At 45.8% G+C, this 25,467-nt stretch overlaps 1 protein-coding gene across 1 annotated transcript in view; it reads left to right on the forward strand.

The window, feature by feature from the left end:
* Positions 1–25,467, forward strand: part of LOC144684520 (integrin alpha-E-like) — a 324,928-nt gene that overhangs the window by 215,392 nt on the left and 84,069 nt on the right. Inside the window, exons 23-28 of the mRNA XM_078548383.1 lie at positions 2,424–2,554; positions 4,509–4,648; positions 7,474–7,631; positions 11,667–11,795; positions 24,318–24,391; positions 25,186–25,327. Of these exons, the coding sequence (XP_078404509.1) occupies positions 2,424–2,554; positions 4,509–4,648; positions 7,474–7,631; positions 11,667–11,795; positions 24,318–24,391; positions 25,186–25,327 (774 nt within the window). The remainder of the gene's footprint in view (positions 1–2,423; positions 2,555–4,508; positions 4,649–7,473; positions 7,632–11,666; positions 11,796–24,317; positions 24,392–25,185; positions 25,328–25,467) is intronic.

A 25,467-nucleotide genomic window follows, 5' to 3' on the forward strand; every position in this document is an offset into this window, starting at 1 on the left:
AAGAGAAGGCAGACCACTCACAGCTCCAGCTCCACCTCCACCACAACCACTGAGAAGGATGCCTCAGGATGATGCACTGTCGTGGCATTCGCCTACACTCTCCACCAGCACAGAGACATTCAGCTTGGTGGGTGCATGCTCTAGAGAAGGCTCGGGGTCACAATCCGGCAAGCACATCACTGACACAGATCCACAGCTGGCGGAGAAAGTTACAGCCAAGGTCTCTGATACCCGAAGGACTGCTGGAGAACAGGCCTCTGTTCAGTCCCATGCTGGTGACAAACCTCTGGACTCGGCCATAAGACTTGATGGAGATGCAGAGACAGACAGGGAACGTCAGGCAGAGGTGCCAGAGGTCGTGCTCAGCCTGGACCAAAGGCTGGAGGAGTCTGTTCCCGTTCTGTCTGATCTCGTGGCTCTGGCCTGCGAGCACTTAGCTCCCTCCATGAAAAGGGTGGCTGTGGCCTTGGAGACCCAGGTCCAGCAGAAAACACAGTGGCTGCCGGATATGTGCACAGACCTGCACTCTATCACTGTAGCCATGGGTGCAGTGCGGCAGTGGCTGGGAGAGAGGGGGACGGGCACCTCGACTTTCCTCCAGGTGTCCTTCTCCTCATGGAATTAGGGAGGCGCCACTGCGCACTCACAGGGAGGAGGAGCGCCAGCCACCCGGGGACTTCAGCCCAGGACACTCCAAGGATGCCCTGCTGCTCAACCTCCCCTCTACCAGTGACTCTATCAACTCCAGCAGGTCAGGCTGAGAAAGGTGCACCTGCACCTGTGCAGGAGATCCTTAGCACCCTGGGGCCCTCTAGGCCTCGGACCACAAGAGGACGCCCACCAAAGTCATCACAGTCAACAGGACATAGCAGTCGGAAGGCTTCCTCCACCTCAGCTATGGACGTCGGGGCTGCACCAAGACGAAGTAATAGAAAAAGAAAGATAAGAAGTTTTGAAGGCACACACGTGCCACTGGTGTACAACCATTGTATAGACTTCTGGCATTTGTAAATATTTGTTCACTTGCACTGTTCGGAAGTTTCTTGGATTCTCATCTTGCTACTAGTTGCTTCAATGGTCGCAGACGTTTAGTGTAACCTGGGCATGCTTCCTGCAATCCATTACTTGCAGCTCACCAGGTTCTGAACTCTGAGAATGATGTCTGTGCAGAGTATGCAGCAAAGTCATTGTAACTCCTGCTGCTGTTGCCCTGATGTGAGATGTGAGGTGAATGCAAAGAGTCCCCAAGGGGAGTTAAATAAGCTAAGTAAGTGGCAAAGAACACTAAATGCAGTGTGAGGGTTAGAAGAGTGAAGCTCTCCCACTGTGGGTCTGAAGAAAGAAAACCAAAGTCTTCCCTAGGTGTTAGGAGAATGATGGGGTGTGCACGTCTAATCGTTCCTGGCTGTCCTTGTTCAAATGTAATAGTGAGCTAATATGATCCCAACTGATGTTACCACTGGACAAGCCAGATCCCAGGGCAGAACCCGGCTTGCTGGATTCTAACTTCTATTTTTTGTTTAGAAACATGGAGGGCGGCAACTGAACAGAATCACAGGAATCAGTCTGCCTCCCAGTATCCTGATTTAAACCCTTAGGACAAAACTCTTGACATCACCAACCAGGCTCTTTAGACCCATCTCTCTACATGTTCACTGCCCAGAGAGCCCATCCACTGCCCAACAAGAGGACCAAGGCATGAATGACATGCTTACCCTCCTAACATGCCCTGGTCTTTCTTCCCAAGACACCCTCCCACCCTTCCCCACTGGCCTTTTCCCCCTTCTCCAGCCTCCACTCCACCCTTCGCCGCTGAGCCTGCCTCCCTTGCCCAGCATCCACGCAGCTTGGTCTACCGGCACCCGATCTTAATCAATAGACCGACATTTATGAGTGGCCCCCAAGAAGGACAAAGCAGCAGCTACTCACTCCCAAAGTCCAGGAAGAAGTCAGCCTCACCAGGTGCGTGCCACTTATAGGCAATCATGAATCTGAACGCATAGATTTCTAACTCGTGGAGACCTTAATTTGGGCACTTAATTCTGGGGAGCTGGCCTTTTAATGAGCATGCATGTCATGCAAATACATGCAAAAGGATTTCCTGACACGTTGATGGGAAGCTCAAACAGCCTTTAAAGTTCTGAGAACTTAGTTGAAAAGTTCATCCTGCCGTTGGGAAACTGATTTTTTGACATCCTCTCCAGGCTGGCCCAGAAGATTCAGCCCAGTATGATCACACCATTCACTACATCCAGGACATTCTGTTTTACCGTAAAGGAGAGCCATTTTAAAACATCTTGTAAAGTTACAATTCCTATTGCCAAAGTCTACAATAAGATAGAATCTGCATATTGAACTATTTTAAGGAAATATTCCAATTCATTGTCTTTCCTGATGCACCTTTTAATCTTTAAATTATTTAGCGAATAAGGGGGAAGGACGTTATGCTCGGACTGCAGTACTTTGGACAATCAATAGCTGGCACATCAGACATGGATGCAGATGGGCTCCTTGATATAACAGTTAGTGCACTCGACAATGTTGTAGTGCTCAGGTATGTAGCCATATTTAATACAACACCTTGTTTTAACAGACCATTTTGTTACCTTGCTAATGTATTTTGCTTTGTGTTTTTAAGGATGCTGAAAACTACTCAGAACTTGGCAGACTGTTTAGAGGGAAAATAAGATTTAAAGCTTTTAGAAAATGCAAGCACCATAATATCATAGTAATATAAGAATAGGACCAGGAGTAGACCATGTGGCCTCTCGAGCCTGCTTTGCCATTCAACATGATCATGGCTGATCTTCTGCCTCAACTCCACTTCTTGCCTGCTCCCCATTATTCCTTGATTCCCTGAGGAAACATAGCATTGTAACATTAAGGCATGCATTGTAACATTAGAGACACAGGATTGTAAAATTATAGACACAGTATTGTAACATGAAAGGCAGAACATTGTAATATTCGAGGCATACATCTTAACATTAGAGACACAGGATTGTAACATTAAAGGCATAGCATTATAAAATTAGAAGTCTAACATTGTAACGTTAGAACATAGACACTGAAAAGTGTGAGGTGATACACTTTGGAAGGAGTAATTTGACAAGGAAGTATTCAGTGAACGGCACGGCACTAGAAGTTCTGAGGAACAAAGGGACCTTGGTGTGTGTGTCCATAGATCTCAGAAGGCAGAGGGGCAAATTAGTGCAGTGGTGAAATATGCCTTTATCAATCGAGGCATAGGTTACAAAAGTAGGGAGGTCATGTTGGAGATGTATAGAACTTTGGAGAGGCCACAGCTGGAGTACTGTGTGCAGTTCTGGTCGCCACATTATAGGAAGGATGTGATTGCACTGGAGGGGGTGCAGAGAAGATTCACCAGGATGTTGCCTGGGATGAAACATTTAAGTTATGAAGAGAGGTTGGATAGACTTAGGTTGTTTTTGTTGGAGCAGAGAAGACTGAGGGGGCGACCTGATCGAGGTGTACAAGATTATGAGGGGCATGGACAGGGTGGATAGGGAGCAGCTGTTCCCCTTAGTTGAAGGGTCAGTCAAAAGGGGATATAAGTTCAAGGTGAGGGGCAGGAGGTTTAGGGGGGATGTGAGGAAAAACTTTTTTACCCAGAGGGTGGTGACGGTCTGGAATGCACTGCCTGGGAGGGTGGTGGAGGCAGGTTGCCTCACATCCTTTAAAAAGTACCTGGATGTGCACTTGGCAGGTCATAACGTTCAAGGCTATGGGCCAAGTGCTGGTAAATGGGATTAGGTAGGTAGGTCAAGTGTTTTTCATGTGTCGGTGCAGATTCGATGGGCCGAAGGGCCTCTTCTGCACTGTGATTCTGTGATAAGAAATAGGAACAGGAGTAGACCATTCGGCCCCTCATTCAATAAGATCATGGCTAATCATCTTGTGTTTCGATTTCCACATCCCCATCTAACCCCGATAACCTTTGATTCCCTTGCCTAACAAGAATCTATCTACCTCTGCCTTAAAAATATTCAATAACCCCGCCTCCTCCACCTTCTGAGGTAGAGAGTTCCAAAGTCACACCTCCCTTTGAGAGGAAAGACACCCTACCATAACATTGGCCACACAGCACCATAACATCATCTAATTTTGTTTACCTTTCTATACTTACTACTTTCCTTATTCATTGTTTTTTGCCAACATGAATATTATTCTCCTTTCTGTCTGTGATATTCTCTGATAGGCCTGGTCTTAATCTTCCTGAGATATATGAATAATAAACGCATTGTACATGGCATTGGCAGTATAGGTTTGGGAGCAAGTAGGAGAGAACATACAATATACAGAGTAATTGATGTTGTAGAGGAAATTATGAAGCACTAATACAGCCCAGGCCTCGACTGATACAAGCCATGAATAGATGCAGTTAGACATGTCATGTATGTCAGTCAGTGTATGGCTCCTCTTAAAAGAAACTAGTTTTACTTATGCATTATTTTGGTGTTTTAACAAGTGATGACAATACCTTGCAGCTCAAGACCAGTTATCAACATTGGGGTGAATGTCGCATTTTCTCCGAAGATGGTGCCTTTGTCTTTCACAGCTACCTCTGGGCAGGAGAAAATTCAAGTTTCTGTGTGTTTTACCACTCAATCGAAGTTTGCATCATTAGGTAATGCCTCAATGATGCTGCAGAATGTAAAAGGGAATTTCAGCATCACCTTTATCTGTGGTTTCATTCTTATCTATCCAATTGCAGCCAGAGAATCACTTGCAATGGCTTCACTTCCTACTCCTGAACTGTTACCTGTCACGTCCCCCAATGATCCCTGTAGGCCCCCTCCTATATCTACATGCTGCTCCTTGGCAACATCATCCAAAGGCACAGCATTTCTTTTCACATGTACACTGACCTCACCCAGCTCTACCTCACCACCATGTCTTTCAGCTTCTCCACTGTTGCTAAATTATCAGACTGCTTATCCAACATTCAGAACTGGATGAGCAGAAGTTTCCTCCAGTTAAATATTGGGAAGACTGAAGCCATTGCTTTTGGTCCTGTTCAAAATTCTGTTTCTGAGCTACCAATTCCATTCCTCTGCTTGGCAACAGTCTGTGTTTAGGCCAGTCTGTTTGCAACCTTGGTGTCATATTTGAGATGAACTTCTGACTTCACATTTGTGCCATCACTAAGACCGACTACTTCTGTAACATCGCTCAACTTCACCCCAGTCTCAGCTCATCTGCTGCTGAAACCCTCATTCATGATTTCATTACCTTTAGACTTGACTACTTGAATGCATTCCTGATTGAACTGAAACTGAACTGGACTAGCCATGTAAATACTATGGGTACAAGAGCAGGTCAGAGGCTAGTAATCGTGCGATGAGTAACTCACCTCCTGACTCCCCAAAGCCTGTCCACCATCTACAAGGCGCAAGTCAGGAGTGTGATGGAATATTCCCCACTTGCCTGGGTGAGTGCAGCTCCAACAACACTCAAGAAGCTTGACACCGTCCAGGACAAAGCAGCCCATTTGATTGGTACCACATACACAAACATTCACTCCCTCCACCACCGATGCACAGTAGCAGCAGTGTGTACCATCTCCAAGATGCACTGCAGGAATTCACCAAGGCTCCTTCGACAGCACATTCCAAACCCACGACCATTACCATGTAGAAGGACAAGGGCAGCAGTTAGTTGGGAACTCCATCACCCAGAAGTTCCCCTCCAAGCCACTCACCATCCTGGCTTGGAAATATATCGCTGTTCCTTCACTGTCGCTGGGTCAAAGTCCTGGAACTCCCTTCACAACAGCACTGTGGGTGAACCTACACCACAGGGGCTGCAACGGTTAAAGAAGGCAGCTCACCACCTTCTTGATGGCAACTAAGGATGGGCAACAAATGCTGGCCCAGCCAACGAAGCCCACATCCTGTGAATGAATTTTTTTTTAAAAATTCTTAATCATTATCGCTCCACCATTGATGGCCATGCCTTCAGTTGCCTGGGCCACAAGCTCTGGAATTCCATCCCTGCTGGTCATCTGACCTAATCTTTTTATGTGGCTCAGTGTCATTATCGTGAGAGTATAATAATTTTCATAACATTTTTCTGGGTTATTGTAAAGTAGGTTTATCGGAGTAAGTAGTTGGGTCTGTCTCTGTGATTTAATTACATTTGGAGTCAAATAGACTGCAGGCTTTGACTCATCAAAAGAAGCTAGGTGCTTGACATGCTAATGAGTAAACATGGATGCTGATTTAGCATGTAAGCTGTGACGGGAATTTGCATTTTTAGATAGATGAAGGGGCATTTCGATTTCAAAGGGAATCTCAGTCTGTTTACAAATAGCCAGACAAGCAAAGCTGGGGATTCTTGGCACCAGATCGAGCATACAAATAGCCAGACAAGTTTCCCTCGTGGATTTGATCCGCCTGCCACACATCTGCCACGTCGTAACAGTCATACTTCGTTTTATAATACTCCTTTGAAGCATCCTGGGATGTTTCATTGCTGCCTTGTATCCTACATTACAACACTTACAAAGTACTTAATTAGCTGTAAAAAGTCTTGGGATGTCTGAAATCATGGAAGATACCATATAAATCAAATTATTTTTGTGATAAATCTTTAAATTATTGCATAGTGCAGTAAGGATTCTGTTTCTGGTTTCTACATCCAGCTTATTTTCAGGGTGCCTGTTTGTGGCAGCCATTTTTTTCTGGGGCTTTTTGGTGGCTGTCTGTTTAACACTCAATCACCTGCACAGTTAGTTTAACAGGCAGATAAAGCTCAGACTTTCAAACAAGTCAAATCTTTTCATCTTGCGCTTATTAGTACATTTGCAAAAATACCAAATGTAAAGGGAACAACAATTTATACTTCATGAGAAGAGAGTGCTGATTGGTTGGCAAGGGGACTCTGATTGGCAGAGGAATTGCCATGGAGAATGCACCAGTTAATTGATGACTGATAGATAACTGCCAAGCTTTGTTTAAATTCAAATCAGGCAGGTTGACTCTGGTCAAGGCCTTGGCAGTTAACTATCAGCAATCAGAGTGATTCAAGATACAAAAGCTAAAATAACATAGGAAAACAAAGTTTAAAAGATGCCATAGCATTGCTGTGATGGCGTAATTATAACTGAATATCAGAAGAAGGTGTAAAGTAATAATGGAGTCAAGTGGCATAGGCAGGTAACTGGAAAAATTAGATACAAAAACAAAAAATACTGGAAAAACTCGGGTCTGACAGCATCTGTGGAGAGAAAGACAGTTAACGTTTCTAGTCCGAATGACTCTTCTTCAGATACGGACTCAAAACGTTAACTCTGTCTTTCCACAGATGCTGTCAGAGCTGCTGAGTTTTTCCAGCATTTCTTGCTTTTGTTTCAGATTTCCAGCATCTGCAGTATTTTGCCTTTTATATTATAGAAAAATTAGATATTCAGTATTAGTGAGCTTTACTAATTTTATTCTGTATACTTTATAGATTTGAAGAATTCCTTTGTGAATTATACCATCAACCTGGATACAAAGCAGGAGAGTAAAAGAGTGATATTTGCAAAAAATGATGCAACTCCTAACTCTCTGTCTGATTTTGTGAGGATCTCATCTGGTGTCTGTAAAAACTATTCACTCGTTGTGCAGGTAAGATGAGAGCTTTTTTTCAAATCTCCCCTTAAGAAGATTATTTCCAGCTTCTCCAATCTTTCCACATAACTGAAGCTCCTCATCCCTGGAAACATTCTCGTGAAATATTTTTTGCACCCTGTCTAATGCTTTCACATCCTTTATTAATTAAAATGTAGTGCCCAAAATGGGACACCATACTCCAAATGAGGCTGAACCAATGTTTTATATACGTTTTTCACAACTTCCACTTGTAAAGTTCAGGAACCTGTACATTATCAACTGCTTTCTCAACATGCCCAGCTGCCACCTTCAATGATTTGTGCACATATACCCCCAGCAGGACCCCTTGCTCCTGCACCCCCTTTAGAATTTACCTTTTACTTCATATTGCCTCTCCTTATTCCTGAATCACTTCACACTGTTATATTATCTTGTTCTAGATTAATACAAATGAAGCTGAAGAGAAGCATAGAGGTTCAACACAGATCATCTTACTACTGCTACATTATTCACTGTGCAGTTACTAAGATGGTTGCTGCATCACATGACATTACATCACTTCCTGTGATGACATAACTATTTACATAATCATGTATTTAAATAAGTATACTTTATATGTTAGCAAGCACTCAATTACAACACACACTTCTCTGCGTTAAGTTTCATTTGCCATTTGTCCACCCATTCCACCATATGTCCAAGTTTAACACTATCCTCATGGTTCACAATGCTTCCAAATTTTATGTCATCAGCAAATTTGAAATTGTGACCTGTACAACCAAGTCTAGGTCATTAATAACTATTAAGAAAAGCAAGAGTCCTAACACTGTCCCTTGGGGAAACCCACTAAATACCTTCCTCCTGTCCAAAAAACAACTGTTCACCGTAACTTTCTGTTTCCTGTCACTCTGCCAATTTCATATCCATGTTTCTCCTATACCTTTTATTCCATAAGCCATAACTTTGCTGAGAAGCCTGTTATGGGCACTTGTATCTTTTGGAATTCCTTGTAACATCTGTTACCTTACCAAAAAACCTAAACAAGTTAGTCAAGCAGGATTTGCCCTTAACAAATCTGTGCTGGCTTTCCTTCATTCACATTTGCTTAAGTGACTGACTATTAATTTTGCCCCATATTATCATTTCTAAAAGCTTTCCCACCACCAAGGTTAAACTGACTGGCCTTTAGTTGCTCGGCATATCCTTGCAACCTTTTTTTTGAACTAAGGTGTAACAGTTGCAATTCTCCAGTCCTCTGGCACCATCCTTGTATCTGAGGAGGATTGAAAAACTATGGTCAGTGCTTCTGCATTGTCCACCTTTTATTTCCCACAGTATCCTTGGATGCATCTCCTCCACTGCTAGTGACTTATCAATTTAAAGTACAGGCAGCCTATCCAATATCTCTTCTAAATCAATTTTTAGCTGAACCAGTGTCTCAATTACCCTTTTCTCTATGACTTGGGCAGCAACGTTTTCCTTGGTAAAGACGGATGCAAAGTACTCATTTAGTACCTCAGCCATACCCCCATTCATACCATACAAGTGCCAGGCAATGACTATCTCCAACAAAAAATAATCTAACCATCTCCCCTTGATGTTCAAAGGCATTATCACCACTGAATCATAGAGTCATGGTGGTCTATAGCACAGAAAAAGGTCCTTTGGTCCATCGAGTCTGCGCCGGTCAAACTAGTACCTAACTATTCTAATCCTATTTTCTAGCACTAGGCCCATAGCCTTGTGTGCCATGGCATCGCGAGTGAACATCCAAATACTTCTTAAATGTTATGAGGGTTTCTGCCTCTACCACCCTTTCAGGCAGTGAGTTCCAGATTCCCACCACCCTCTGGGTGAAAAAATTCTTCCTCACATCCCCTCTAAACCTCCTGCCCCTTACCTTAAATCTATGCCCCCTGGTTATGGATACCTCCACCAAGGGCAAAAGTTCCTTCCTGTCTACTCTACCTATGCCCCTCATAATTTTATACACCTCAATCATGTCCTCCCTCAATCTCCTCTGCTCCAGGGAAAATAACCCCAATCTATCCAATCTCTCCTCATAACTAAAACTCTCCAGCCCAGGCAATATCCTGGTAAATCTCCTCATGCACTCTCTAGTGCACTCACATCCTTCCTATAATGCGGATTCCAGAACTGCATGCAATACTCTAGCTGTGGCTTAACCAGCATTTTAAACAGTTCCAGCATAACCTCCCTGCTCTTATATTCTATGCCTCGGCTAATAAAGGCAAGTATCCCATATGCCTTCTTAATCACCTTATCTACCTGTCCCGCTACCTTAAGGGACCGGTGGACATGCACACCAAGGTCCCTCTGATCCTCGGTACTTCCCAGAGTCCTACCATTCATTGTGTATTCCCGTGCCTTGTTTGTCCTGCCCAAGTACATCACCTCACGCTTATCCGGATTAAATTCTATTTGCCACTGATCAGCCCATCTGACCAGCCCATCTATATCCTCCTGGATGTGAATCCCCAATAATCAATATCCTGGAGGTTACCATTGACCAGAAACAAGCCATATAAATAGAGCAAGTCAGAGGCTGGGAATTCTGCAGTTGAGTTACTCATCTCCTGACCCTCCAAAGCCTGTCCACAATCTACAGGGGACAGGTCAGGAGTGTAATGGAATTCTCTCCACTTTTTTGTTTTATTCATTCATTCATGGTATTGTAGGCTTCGCTGGCTAGGTCAACATTTATTGCCCATCCCTAGTTGCCCTCGAGAAAGTGGTGATGAGCTGCCTTCTTGAACCGCTGCAGTGTGTGTGGTGTAGGTACACCCACAGTGCTGTTAGGGAGAGAGTTTCAGGATTTTGACCCAGCAACAGTGAAGGAACGGCGATATATTTCCAAGTCAGGATGGTGAGTGACTTGAAGGGGAATTTCCAAGTGGTGCTGTTTCCATCTATCTGCTGCCCATGTCCTACTAGATGGTAGTGGTCGTGGGTTTGGAAGGTACTGTCGAAGGAGCCTTGGTGAATTCCTGCAGTGTATCTTATAGATGGTACACTGCTGCTACTGTGTGTCGGTGGTGGAGGGAGTGAATGTTTGTGGATGTGGTGCCTGGAAGAGTGCTGCTCCAATGACATTCGAAGCTTAACACCATCTCGAACAAAGCAGCTCACAATTGGCACCCCATCCACCACCTTGAACATTCCCTCCCTCCACCACTGATGCACAAGGGTAATAGTGTGCCATATCTACAAGATGCACTGCATCAACTTTCCTACCATGCTTGGAAAGCACCTTTCCAATCCGTAACCACTACCACCTAGCAGGACAAGGGCAGCAGACGCATGAGAACACCACCACCTGCAAGCTCATCTCCCAAGCCATACACCATCCTGATTTGGAAATATACCACCGTTCCTTCACTGTTACTGGGTCAAAATCCTGGAACTCCTTTCCTAAAAGCATTGTTAGGGTACCAAAACCAGATGGACAGCAGCAGTTCAAGAAGGCAATTCAACATCATCTTCTCAAGGGCAATTAGGGTTGGGCAACAAATGCTGGACTTGCCAGTATGCCCATGTCCCATGAAAGAAAAAATATCCTTCCATGTGTCACCCCGCCATATCTCTGTAACCTTCTCTATCCCTACAACTCTTGACGACTCTGTATTTGTCTAACTCTGGCCTCTTTTGCATCCCTGATTTTCATCATGGCACCATTAGTGGCTGTGCCTTCAGCCAACTAGACCTTAAACTCTGGAAACCACTTTGCTTTTCCACCTCCTTACTCTTCTCCTTCAGCACCTTACTTAAAAGTTACCTGTTTCGTAAGATTTTAGTTATTCCTCCTAATATCTCCTCTTTTGGCTCAGTTTCAGTTTTGTCTGATTACTTTTCTGTGTCAAACCTTGGTATATTTTTCAACATTAAAGGTGCTAAGTAAACGCAAGTCACTATTGTTGTAATTTCATAGGAAAATATTATATGTTTCACCATTTGACCTTTGCTTTAAGAAGTGTATGGCCCTAAAATGGATTAAAATTCTGATTAACAAATACACTTCTTTAATTTCAGCGTTGCACAATTGATTGTATCTCTGCAATTATTGTAGAGGTGAACTACACACTGAACAATACTGAAGAGAAGGCTGGACTACCCTCACCAATTCTTGATCATTTTACCAAGCCTTCAACACATTTTGAGGTAAAAATGACAAACTTGAAAAACTGAATTAATTAATGATAATTAAAGTATGCCCTTGGATACATTTTAAGTTAGAGATTATGAACGTTTTAGCAGCTTGGTCCCTTCTAATCATAGACTCTTAAAGCACAGGAGGTAATTTGCCCCATCACTCCTGTGCTGGATCTTTGAAAGAGCTATCCAATTAGTCCTATTCCCCTGCTATTTCCCCAAAGCCCTGAACCTTTTTCCTTTTCATATATTTATCCAATGTTACTGAATCTGTTTCCACCATCATTTCAGGCAGTGAATTCTAACTCACAACTCACTTCATTAAAAAGATTTCTCCTCATCTCCCCTCTGGTTTTTTGCCAATTATCTTTAAACTGGTGCCTTCTGGTTACCAACCCTTGTGCCACTGTAAACAGTTTCTCCCTATTTACATTGTCAATCTTTCATAATTTGAAATATCTTTATTAAATCTCCCCTTAACCTCTCCGCTCTGAGCAGAACAATCCCAGCTTCTTCAGTCCCTCCACAAAACTGAATTCCCTTACCCCTGGTACCAATATCTGCCCTGTACACTCCCCAAGTAGTGTCTCCCTTTGTGGCTCAAAATCCATTTTTTTTATGCTTATCTGTGAAATGCCTTGGTTGTTTCTTTACATTGAAAGAAGCAAGTTGTTCTTGTTCTTGTTGTAGGAGTTTCTAAAATGTACAGGACAATCACAGGTGTAAAAGATTACCCCACTTGAGATGGGGATACAGTATTGGTGGTCTCATACTGTCTAATCAAGATACAGTGCTGGATACTTCTGGGATCTGACACAGCCTGATAGGGATACAGTGCTGAATACCCCTGGGTGTCACTAATGACTTGTTCGAGCACAGTTCTTTCTCCCAGGATGACTGATTTGTGGCAGTAGCTGAGCTGAAACTGTCCACTTACATCAGTCCTCCTGTCCTATATGGTATCTGTATGGATTCAGCCTAGGAATATCCCCTTACTCAAAATGCTATTGTATGGGTATGGTAGCACCATGGTTATGTTGCTGGAATAGTAATCCAGATGTTTAGACTAATGATCCAGAGACGTGAGTTCAAATCCCAATGAAGCAGCTGGGGAATTTAAATTCAATTAATTAAACAAAGGTCGAATATAAAGCTAGTAACAGTAATGGTGACCATGGAACTACTGTATTGTTATAAAAACCCATCTATTGTCAATGTCCTTCCATGGCTATGTTCACACCCAGATGTCCCCGGAGAGGGAGCACGTGGTGTCCATCGGAACGCTTGAGACCATTGGTGGGCGCTGCAGGGGCTGGATGCATCATCAGCCCCAGGAACGTTATATTACTTTAATTTGACAAGTTTCTTTTAAGGTTACAGTTCCCCTTTAAAGGGCTGTTAATTTTATTTGTTAATTAGTTTATTTGGCTATTTTGTACTCAAAATAGTATAAATAGGCAATTTTCTGGGCTGTGTGCAAGGAGAGCTGTGAGACTGAACAAGTCAATAAGCTCTCTCAATAAAGAAAAGCTCTTTGACTTGTGGCCTTTTCCGATCCAGAGACTAAATGCGATGGCAGGCGGGAAACTCCCACTGGGCAGCGGGGCAGGTTCTTGCATCATATCTTCCACTTTACAGCTCATTATTTATGTATCAGCGAGAGGCTCGTAAAACCTTGTGGCAGAATGGACAAAGATTCATCCGCCCCGCCGTTACCTCATGGGGTCGGAGGTCCTGGTGCCATAATTAAAGGGCACCCATACACACATTCACTCACTGCAGGCCTGGTGTTGTGGCAAGTAAAGCAATGCCCTGAAAAAAAACAAACCCTCTGCACCATGGTTCAGCGACAACTCCCTGGAGAGAGGCTGTCCAGGACAAGTGGGAGGTCCTCTTTCCGAGGGCAGACAAAGTCCCGCCTTCACATTGAGGATGCTCTTCATCGTGTTGTGGCACTACCACCATGCTAAATGGGATAGATTTCGAACAGATTTAGCAACTCAAGACTGGGCATCCACAAGGCGCTGTGGGCCATCAGCAGCAGAAGAATTGTACTCGAACACAATCTGTAACTTCATGGCCCGGCATATCCCCCACTCTATCATTACAGTCAAGCCAGGGGATAATCCCTGGTTCAATGAAGGGTGCAGGAGAGCATGCCAAGAGCAGCACCAGGCAGACCTAAAAATGAGGTATCAGTTCTGCAGTACTGCCATATCCAGTCGTGAATGGTGGTGGACAATGAAACACTCACTGGAGGAGGAGGCTCCACAAATAATCCCATCCTCAATGATGGAGTAGCCCAGCACATCAGTGCAAAAGATAAGGCTGAAGTATTTGCAACAATTTTCAGGCAGAAGTGCCGAGTGGATGATCTATCTCAACCTTCTCCGAAGGTCCCCAGCATCACAGATGCCAGTCTTCAGCCAATTTAATTCACTCCACTTGATATCAAGAAATGGCTGAAGGTACTAGATACTGCAAAGGCTATGGGCCCTGACAATATTCTGGCAATAGTACTGAAGACTTGTGCTCTAGAACGTGTTGTGCACCTAGCCAAGCTGTTCCAGTGCAGCTACAACACTGGCACCTACCCGGCTATGTGGAAAATTGATCAGGTATGTCCTGTTCACAAAAAGTAGGACAAATCCAACCTGGCCAATTACCGCCCCATCAGTCCACTCTCCATCATCAATAAAGTAATGGAAGGGGTCAGCAACAGTGCTATCAAGTGGCACTTGCTTAGCAATAATCTGCTCACTGATGCCCAGTTTGGCTTCCGCCAGGGCCACTCAGCTCCTGACCTCATTACAGCTATGGCTCAAACGTGGACAAAAGAGCTGAACTCCCGAGGTGAAGTGAGAGTGACTGCCCTTGACATCAAGGCAGCATTTGACTGAGTGTGACATCAAGGAGCCCCAGCATAACTGGAGTCAATGGGAATCAGGGGGAAAACTCTCCATTGGTCGGAGTCATACCTAGCACAAAGGAAGATGGTTGCGGTTGTTGGAGGTCAGTCATCTCAGCTCCAGAACATCACTGCAGGAGTTCCTCAGGGTAGTGTCCTTGGCCCAACCATCTTCAGCTGTTTCATCAATGACCTTCCTTCCATCATAAGGTCAGAAGTAGGGATGTTCACTGATGATTGCGCAATGTTCAGCACCACTTGCAACTCCTCAGATACTGAAGCAGTCCATGTCCAAATGCAGCAAGACCTGGACAATATCCAGGCTTGGGCTGACAAGTGGCAAGTAACATTCGCACTACACAAGTGCCAGGCAATAACCATCTCCAACAAGAGAGATTCCAAACATCTCCCCTTGACATTCAATGGCATTACCATTGCTGAATCCCCCACTATCAACATCCTGGGGGTTACTATTGACCAAAAACTGAAGTAGACTAGCCATATAAATACTGTGCCTACAAGAGCAGGTCAGAGGCTAGGAATCGTGTGACGAGTAACTCATCTCCTGACTCCCCAAAGCCTGTCCACCATCTACAAGGCACAAGTCAGGAGCATGATGGAATACTCTCCACTTGCCTGGATGAGTGCAGCTCCCAAAACACAAGAAGCTTGACACTGTCCAGGACAAAGCAACCTGCTTGATTGGCACCACATCCACAAACATTCAAGCCTTCCACCACCGACACACAGTAGCAGCAGTGTGTACCATTTACAAGGTAATCTGCATAAATTCAATAAAGCTCCTTCGACAGCACATTCCAAACCCAAGACCACTACCGCCTTGAAGGACAAGGTCAGCATATACACGGGAACACCACCATCTGGAAGTTCCCCTCCAAGTCACTCACCATCCTGTCTTGGAAATATATCACCATTCCTTCACTGTTGCTGGGTCAAAATCTTGGAAATCCCTTCCTAAAAGCACTGTGGGTGTACCTACACCACATGGACTGCAGCAGTTCAAGAAGGCAGTTCATCACCACCTTTTTGAGGGCAATTAGGGATGGGGAATATATGCTGGCCCAGCCTGCGAAGCCCACATCCCATGAATCAATAAAAAAAAATGCCGCTGTCCAGATTTAGATCTGTCTTCTGATGGTCAAGTGATAATCAGTGACTAATTTTCCTCCTTGAGCTGCCATGCTAAGTTCCTTGCATACTGCCATGACTGCATTGATGTTTGCAGTAGCATTTCTCCCTCTTGAAGACTGCCATTGCCAGTGAATTGTTGATGCCATGGTTAAAAGGACTGTATAATGTGTACTTGACCTTCATTGAAATGTTTAAGATGACAAAGAAGGTCTTAATGTCTACCCTGCATCGAAGGGACAGGACAACTCTGCTCGTAACAGCTTATCTTCACCTTATTCGCCCAGGAACCTTGTTGCTATGAGGGTCTCACGGGCAGGTCTTCTGCATTGTCCCCATGCGATGGCCTCTTCCTGTGAAGCATCAGAATTCTCACCCTCTTCGAAATCATCTCATTCCACATCCTCCTTGTCTGAGGGGACATGTACCTCCTCCGTGTCTCCATGTGACAGCTTTGCAGCGCTATGTTGCATAGGGTGCAGCAAACAATGATGATGTGGGACACTCTCTGTGCAGAGTACTGGAGAGCACTGCCTGAATGGTCCAAACATCTGAAACGCATCTTCAACATGCCAATGGTCTGCTCTATTAAGGACCTTGTTGCAGAATGTGCTGCGTTGCATCTCTCCTCAGATGCACTATGTGGATGATGAATGGGCATCATTAGCCACGTCTTTTGAGGGTAGCCCTTATTACTGAGGGGCTAACTCTGAATGCGCTGTGGGCCCTCAAAGATCTGTGGTACCTGCGAGTGACTTGGTGTGGGAGTGTGCAAGCTGCCAGGGTACCTTGCACAGACCTCCACAATCTGCCTTTGGTGATCACAGATCAGCTGCATGTTTAGACAATGGAATCCTTTTCTATTGTTAAACCTTATTAGCTGCTGCCAGGGAGCCCTTAAGGCCACGTGTAAAGTCGATGGTGCCCTGTACTTGTGGGAAGTCAGAGATCACTGCGAATCCCACAGCTCTGGCAGCCTGGCTTGCTTCATCCATGGTGAACTGCACATAATTGTGTGCTTTATTGAAAAGAGTCACCTCCCTTATGCATTTGACTGGACAGTTGTGAGATTCTCCAGTGGAGCCCTGGAATGATCCACTAGCAAAAAAGTTGAGTGCAGCAGTTACCTTCAAAGTGACAGGGATTGAATGGGAAGGAGGGCTTTAGATTCCTGGGGCATTGGGGCTGTTTCTGAGGGATGTGAGACCTGTACAAGTTGGATGGGTTACACCTGAACAGGAACAGGACCAACATCCTCGCAGGGAGGTTTACTAATGCTGTTGGGGCGGATTTATACTAAATTGGCAGGGGACGGGATCCTGAAAAGTAGTTCAGAGGGGAGAGAAGCTGAGATGGAATTAGAAGTTAAAACGCTAGTAAGTGAGTCTTGAAAGCAGAGGAAACATAGAATAGATAAGAAAGAAGTGAGTTTAGCAAGGCTAAATGGAATATATATTAATGCAAGGAGCCTGAGGAATAAGACAGATGAGCTGAGGGCACAGATAGGCATGTGGGAGTATGATATCATAGCTATGGCCGAGACTTGGCTAAAAGAAGGACAGGATTGGCAGCTCAAAGCTAAAAGCAAAGAACTGCGGATGCTGGAAATCCAAAAACAAAAATAAAACCAGAAATACCTGGAAAAACTCAGCAGGTCTGGCAGCATCGGCAGAGAAGAGCACAGTTGACGTTTCGAGTCTTCATGACTACAGAACTAACAGAACTAAGTAAAAATAGGAAAGGGGTGAAATATAAGCTGGTTTAAGAGGGTGGGGGGGGGGTGGGGGGGTTAGACAAGTAGAGCTGGATAGAGGGCCAGTGATAGGTGGAGATAACCAAAAGATGTCACAGACAAAAGGACAAAGAGGTGTTGAAGGTGGTGATATTATCTAAGGAATGTACTAATTAAGGGTAGAAAGCAGGACAAACAAGGTACAGATAGCCCTAGTGGGGGTGGGGTGAAGGAATACTAAAAAGGCTAAAAGGTAGAGATAAAACAATGGGTGGAAATACATTTAAAAATAATGGAAATAGGTGGGAAAAGAAAAATCTATATAAATTTTTGGAAAAAACAAAAAGGAGGGGGAACAAACGGAAAGGGGGTGGGGATGGAGGAGAGAGTTCATGATCTAAAATTGTTGAATTCAATATTCAGTCCGGAAGGCTGTAAAGTGCCCAGTCGGAAGATGAGGTGCTGTTCCTCCCGTTTGCGTTGAGCTTCACTGGAACAATGCAGCAAGCCAAGGACAGACATGTGGGCAAGAGAGCAGTGTGGAGTGTTAAAATGGCAAGCGACAGGGAGGTCTGGGTAATGCTTGCAGACAGACCGAAGGTGTTCTGCAAAGCGGTCACCCAGTCTGCGTTTGGTCTCTCCAATGTAGAGGAAACCGCATTGGGCGCAACGAATGCAGTAGACTAAGTTGAGGGAAGTGCAAGTGAAATGCTGCCTCACTTGAAAGGAGTGTTTGGGCCCTTGGACGGTGAGGAGAGGGGAAGTGATGGGGCAGCTGTTGCATCTTCTGCGGTTGCATGGGAAGGCTTTGAGGAGTAGGGGGTGATGGAGGAGTGGACCAGGGTGTCATGGAGGGAATGATCCCTACGGAATGCCGCCAGGGGGGATGAAGGGAAGATGTGTTTGGTGGTGTCATCATGCTGTAGCTGGCGGAAATGGTGGAGGATGATCCTTTGAATGCGGATGCTGGTGGGGTGATAAGTGAGGACAAGGGGGACCCTATCATGTTTCTGGGAGGGAGGAGAAGGCATGAGGGTGGATGCGCGGGAGATGGGGCTGGACACGGTTGAGGGCCCTGTCAACCACCGTGGGTGGAAAACCTCGGTTAAGGAAGAAGGAGGACATGTCAGAGGAACTGTTTTTGAAAGTGGCATCATCAGAACAGGTGCGACGGAGGCAAAGGAACTGAGAGAATGGGATGGAGTCCATCCAGGAAGCGGGGTGTGAGGAGCTGTAGTCGAGGTAGCTGTGAGAGTCGGTAGGCTTGTAATGGATATTGGTGGACAGTCTATCATCAGAAATTGAGACAGAGAGGTCAAGGAAGGGAAGGGAAGTGTCAGAGATGGACCATGTGAAAACGATGGAGGGGTGGAGATTGGAAGCAAAATTAATAAATTTTTCCAGGTCCCGACGAGAGCATGAAGCCGCACCGAAGTAATCATCGATGTACCGGAGAAAGTGTTGTGGGAGGGGGCTGGAGTAGGACTGGAACAAGGAATGTTCCACATACCCCATAAAGAGACAGGCATAGCTGGGGCCCATGTGGGTACCCATAGCCACACCTTTTATTTGGAGGAAGTGAGAGGAGTTAAAGGAGAAATTGTTCAGCGTGAGAACAAGTTCAGCCAGACGGAGGAGAGTAGTGGTGGATGGGGATTGTTCGGGCCTCTGTTCAAGGAAGAAGCGGAGAGCCACCAGACCATCCCCATGGGGGATGAGGGATTGGACGTCCATGGTGAAGAGGAGGCGGTTGGGGCCAGGGAACTGGAAATTGTTGATGTGACGTAAGGTGTCAGAGGAATCAGGGATGTAGGTGGGAAGGGACTGGACAAGGGGAGAGAGAAGGGAGTCAAGATAGCGAGAAATGAGTTCCATGAGGCAGGAACAGGCTGACACGATCGGTCTGCCGGGACAGTCCTGTTTGTGGATTTTAAGTAGGAGGTAGAAGCGGGCCGTCCGAGGTTGGGCAACTATCAGGTTGGAAGCTGTGGAAGAGAGATCTCCAGAGGAGATGAGGTCAGTGACAGTCCTGGAAACAATGGCTTGATGTTCAGTGGTGGGGTCATGGTCCAGGGAGAGGTAGGAGGAAGTGTCTGCGAGTTGACGCTCAGCCTCTGCGAGGTAGAGGTCAGTGCGCCAGACAACAACAGCACCACCCTTGTCAGCGGGTTTGACGACAATGTTAGGGTTGGACCTGAGAGAACGGAGTGCAGTAGGTTCAGAGAGAGACAGGTTAGAATGGGTGAGAGGAGCAGAGAAATTGAGATGACTAATGTCACGCCGACAGTTCTCAATGAAAAGATCAAGAGAAGGTAAGAATCCTTTTACCCACCTCCAATGTTCTCCCTCCACCTGGACCCCTCCCTCTGGATTCTTAAGAACAAAGGGACCTTGGCATGTGTGTCCATAGATCTCTGAAGCGGAGGGGCATGTTAGTGGGGTGGCGAGAAAGGCATATGGGACACTTGCCTTTATCAATCGAGGCATAGATTACAAAAATAGGGAGGTCATGTTGGAGTTGTATAGAATCTTGGTGAGGCCACAGCTGGAGTACTATGTGCAGTTCTGGTCGCCACATTATAGGAAGGATGTGATTGCACTGGAGTGGTTGCAGAGGAGATTCACCAGGATGTTGCCTGGGATGAAACATTTAAGTTATGAAGAGAGGTTGGATAGACTTGGGTTGTTTTCGTTGGAGCAGAGAAGACTGAGGGGCGACCTGATCGAGATGTACAAGATTATGAGGGGCATGGACAGGGTGGATAAGGAGCAGCTGTTTCCCTTAGTTTAAGGGTCAGAAACGAGGGGATATAAGTTCAAGGTGTGGGGCAGGAGGTTTAGGGGGGGATGTGAGGAAAAACGTTTTTACCCAGAGGGTCGTGACAGTCTGGAATGTGCTGCCTGAGAGGGTGGTGGAGGCAGGTTGCCTCACATCCTTTAAAAAGTACCTGGATGAGCTCTTGGCATGTCATAACATTCAAGGCTATGGGCCAAGTGCTGGTAAATGGGATTAGGTAGGTAGGTCAGTTGTTTCTAACATGTCGGTGCAGACTCGATGGGCCGAAGGGCCTCTTCTGTACTGTGTGATTCTGAGTAGCGATGGTTGAGAGAGGACCTGATAGAGGTGTATAAGACTGAAGGGCATAGATAGGGTGGATAGGAAGGCACTTTTTCCATTTGTAGAGGGGTCAATAACCAGGGGGCATAGATTTAAGGTAAGAGGTGGAAGGCTAAGAGGAGAATCTTTTTCACCCAGAGGACGGTGGGAGTCTGAAATGCACTGCCTGAAAGGGTGGTTGAGTCATAAACTCTTGTAACATTTAAGAAGTATTTAGATATTCACTTTCGTTGCCATAACCTCCAGGGCTATGGGCCAAGCGCTGGATTAATATAGTCAAATCTTTGTTGACCAGCACGGACACGATGGATCGAATGGCCTCCTGTGCTGTAAACGTTTGAGCCTATGATAGGCCTCCCAGTCCCATGCAGAGTAAGATCCTCACGGAGAATGTGGCATATATGATCCCCCACATCTCTAGACATGTGATGGTGTTTGTGGCACTGTCTTTAGCCGAGCTCCATGTATAAGAGGCCTCTACTGTAGACCCTTGGTTGTGCCAAACGCTTCTGTGAATTTGGTCTCTCCCCATCAGCATCTGGGTCTTCCTGGGGCCCTGATGGCTCTTATTCCTCAGGGCGACATTCTTCCCTGAGCTGTGCCATACGGCAAGGGGCCTTTCTTCTCCTCACTCACATCAAACCTATCAAGAATGCAGCGTTGCTTGTAGCTTGCACTCTGCACTCCTCCTTCTATCTGTGGACAAATAGAATAGAGACATGATTGCACCTTACCCTGGAATGGTCTCCCTCCATCACCAAGCCTGGAAGCCAGTGTGAAGCCCTAGGCTTGCTGTCATTCCAGACATGGCATCCACAGGCCACCCCTTGCAGCTGAAACACATCCTGAAGGTTCACAGGTGGCTGAGCATCCTCCCTGACATGATTGAGCATTAACACATAGACTTTGATCAGGGTGAATACAGCCATGTGCTCTTACCCTTACTCAGGCTACTGCCAGCCTGCCTCCTTTAGCCTAGACACTGGCCCAGCCTCACACTAATTTCATGACTGCAAGTGTTGTGGCCTGTAAGCCATGACCATCCAGATGATAATGTGGAGCCTTCTCTTGAGCTTGTTTATGTGCAATACCTGTGGCTCCTTAATTGTTTGATCTTCATTCCCTCTTTGCCCACATGTCCATCACAGCGACATGTAATCAGATCAAATAAAATATTGCTCCAAACCTTAATAGATTCTTGCATGAATGTGCTCCATGAGTTAAGGTGCCAAACTCCTTTAATTGGCATTTGATGCATGTTAACTGTTCTCAGCTGACCTTGATCTGCATGTTTTGAGCCAATAATTATTGGAGTGCCCTTCAGTCAGCCCAAAATTGCAGTTGTTGACTCCTCCCACATGCCCTCAGACCTTTCCCCTTGCAATTTTTTTCAAGCGTTGTTTTTCGGCTGCGTCATTCCAAGGTCTTGGTCATCATGGTGGTTCTGTGATTTGTCTGGACAACCAGCATCCAACATCCCCCCTCTTACCCTCCAAGTCCCTCCTATCCTCCTGCATCCTCACCCCATCCACTTTCTCCTCCTCCAATCACTCTGCTGCCTTCCCATGTTTCCCCAGAGCCAATCTTTTTATATATGTTGATATTCCTGTCCTCCCCACTGAATTATTTAATGTAGATGTCCTCATGCCTTTTGTTGCCCTGACCCCTACCGTTCTTGAGGCCACGTGCACCGTGACTTTCAGGGAACCCTCGCCCCTGCCCCCACCTCCTGAGACCATTCAACACCCACTCATGAGTTACCAACTCCCAATTTACAGAATGCTGTTGCCTCTCCTGACTGTGACTGTACCATCTGCCATCCAGTATGAACCCTCCAACCCCAGGACCAAAATTTGCTGACTGACCACGCCCTGCACTGCCCAGAGAGGCCTTCCCCTCTCCCAGGACCAAGACGTGTGCTATGCAGAGCCCTCTAGCTCGCCCCACTCAGCCCCAGCAGCGTTTTTTGAATCTGCTCCCGACAGTGTGGCCTTAGCTCCAGGAATGTCTCACACTACTACCCTCTATACCTTTGACAATCATCCCCACCAAACCTCCCATCCATGCGTTGGTCTTCCACTCTTCCTTCCTGTGCTCCACTTGCTTCTTCCCCCTCCATGATGCCTTTCCCTTCCCCCACCTTCCTCCCATTGCTGCCCTCCCCAGTGATACCTCTGCCTTTCCCCCTCCCCACCTGTGCTCCACTCACTCCACCCCCCCAGTCATGCCTTTGCCTTCCCTGATTCTCTCTTGTGTTCCACTCCTCCACACCCCCCCAACTCACCCAGTGATGCCTGTCTTCCCCCTCCCTGCTGGTATTGCCTCCTGTGCACCAGCCTTGTCGCAGCTTTTGACAAGCACCAAAATCTTGCAGCACCGCTGTTAAAGGTAGATGAAAGCAGTGCCTATGTACCTCAAAGTCATTGGTCTAGTCAAGGTCGCAAGGTGCACGCCACTTTGTATACGGTTGTGCAACAGACCATTCTAATTATCTACTGGCGGGGCGTTTAAATTTGGAGGGAAACATGATTCTGGCAGGCTGTATTTTTAATGAGCATTCACGAAAGGCAAATGAATGCAAATGTTGCTCCAGGGAAAATCAACCCTCCTTTAGCCTGTAATCAAAGTTGGGAGAACAAACTCCCAGGGTAGGATTTCTCAGTCGCCGTGCGGGGCAGGTCCGACATGCCGACGCGTAAAATGACACGATGTTTTGTTCAGCGGGCGCGCGCTGGAGTCGGCTGCGCGCCTGCCAACATGTAAACGGCCGATTAAGGGCATTAAGGAAGTATTAAGGTAATTGTGAATGCTGCCTGTCCGACCTAATGGTTGGCGGGCAGGCGAAAAGGCCAAGCAACCTTCATGTTTTTTGGGAAACCTCATCCACAAGCAGAATGAGGTTTCCTAAAGCTTTTATTAATTAAATAAAAAAACTTTTCCTAAATATAAAAACATGTCCCATCCCATCTCATGTGACACAGCAATGGCTTGTGTTTTATGCTGGGTGGGCCTCATTTGGCCCGCCTGTGTAAAATGGCGGCTCCTCATCTGCCCGCTCCTGCCGAGCCTGCCCGCCGCCTGAAAAATTCAGGCCCCAAACTAATTTCCTGCCAGTGGGGAAACTGACTTTTGCTGTCACTCCAAATGTTGTTCCCTTGCCTGCCATGAGTCCTGCTGCTGGTGGGGACAGAAAGTTCTACCATTGGTTTCAGCTTCACCACCTGGCTTGGATCTGGTTAACATCCGTCCTTTAGGGAAGGAAATCTTTTGTCCTTACCCAATCTGGCTTATATGTGACTCCAGACCCACAGCAGCATGATTGAACTTTAGCTGCCTAATGAATGGCTTAGCAAGCCACTCCGCTACCTTCAAGGAAGCAGCTCCCCATCACCTAAAGGGCAATTAGGGATCAGGAATAAATGCTGACCCACATCCTGTGAATGAATTAAAAAAAACCCCACACTATGTTTTTTAAAATTTCAAGTTTCAATTATCTACCAAAATCGAAACCTTTCTCCAGTATTATATATAGCTGTTAGAATGCGGGCCAATAGAATTTTGTTGCTAAGATAACTCTATAAGGTGTGGGAAACGTTTACATCTGGACCTTACTTTTTCTTTTAGCTCCAATTCCAGAAGGATTGCGGCCCTGATAATATCTGCAAAGCAAATCTAAGCTTGGCATCCAATCTGCCACAGTAAGTTAATTATTTATATAATGGTGCCGGTGTGAATAAGCTGATATGACCTATACTTCGTATGTCAATATAGCACAGCACCTTTTTTCATGTACGATAGGAGCAGATTAGGTAAAGGTTCATGGTGAAATATTCAAATACCAAGGGACATAAATTAAAACATGAGGCTGGATCTTCAAAGCAGGGTTGAGAGCCTGTCACCTAGATAAATCCCCCGAGCTGTGTCACTCTTGCCATACTATTTTAAAATTCCAATTGGTTAAATGGCCAGGAGGTGAGCTCGGCACTCAATTAGAGATGCCAACTGACTTCAGGAGGTGGGAGCTGCCTGCCTGGTGCCAGCGCCAAAGACAGGCAGTGGCCACGTTGGGGCCAACCACTGCCTTGTGAATTAGAGCAGGCAGCTCCTCGGTTGGCCAGGCCATTGAAAGCAGCCATTGGTTTCCTAAATCAGGTTGGAATAATTGGAACAATATCACCCTCCCTCTCCAACCCCTTTGAAAATTGTAAACTGTCGCAGAGGCAGCAGGATCCAGCCCCACGCTCCAGGAATGCAATTTTCAAATCCCGCCCGCACTGATTCCTGTCCCCCACCAGCATTTAAAAATCCGATCTGGGGTGTTAGCAGCAAGAAGGTAATTTAGGTTGAACATTTATACTCAAAACGCAATGGAGTTGTGATGGAGAGAGCCACACATAAGAGAGTGTCGAGTGTTAGAATCGCACATAACTGTCACAAAGAATACTCACAGTTGGTCTTGTTTTACTGACACAAACTATAACTCTGTTTTCAGAAACTTTATTTGGATTGTTGCTAAGACGAAAGAAGTAAGTTTGAAGATTGATCTGTCCAATACTGGAGAAGATTCATATCTCACCACCATGGTCCTGTCCTACCCAAACAGCCTTTACTTCAAGGGGATCTCAAAAATACTGGTGAGATGAAATTCTGACAAAGGGCTTATGGCTGAAACATTCAAGAGTTTTAACCCCCAAGATCAGGAGGGTTGGGGGCGGGACGTTATCTTGTTTCTTGTTTTAATGATGCACACAGGCTGTCGACCATTGTAGCTGAG

This window comes from Cetorhinus maximus, chromosome 9 (assembly GCF_964194155.1).
Source record: "Cetorhinus maximus chromosome 9, sCetMax3.hap1.1, whole genome shotgun sequence".
Lineage (NCBI taxonomy): Eukaryota > Metazoa > Chordata > Chondrichthyes > Lamniformes > Cetorhinidae > Cetorhinus > Cetorhinus maximus.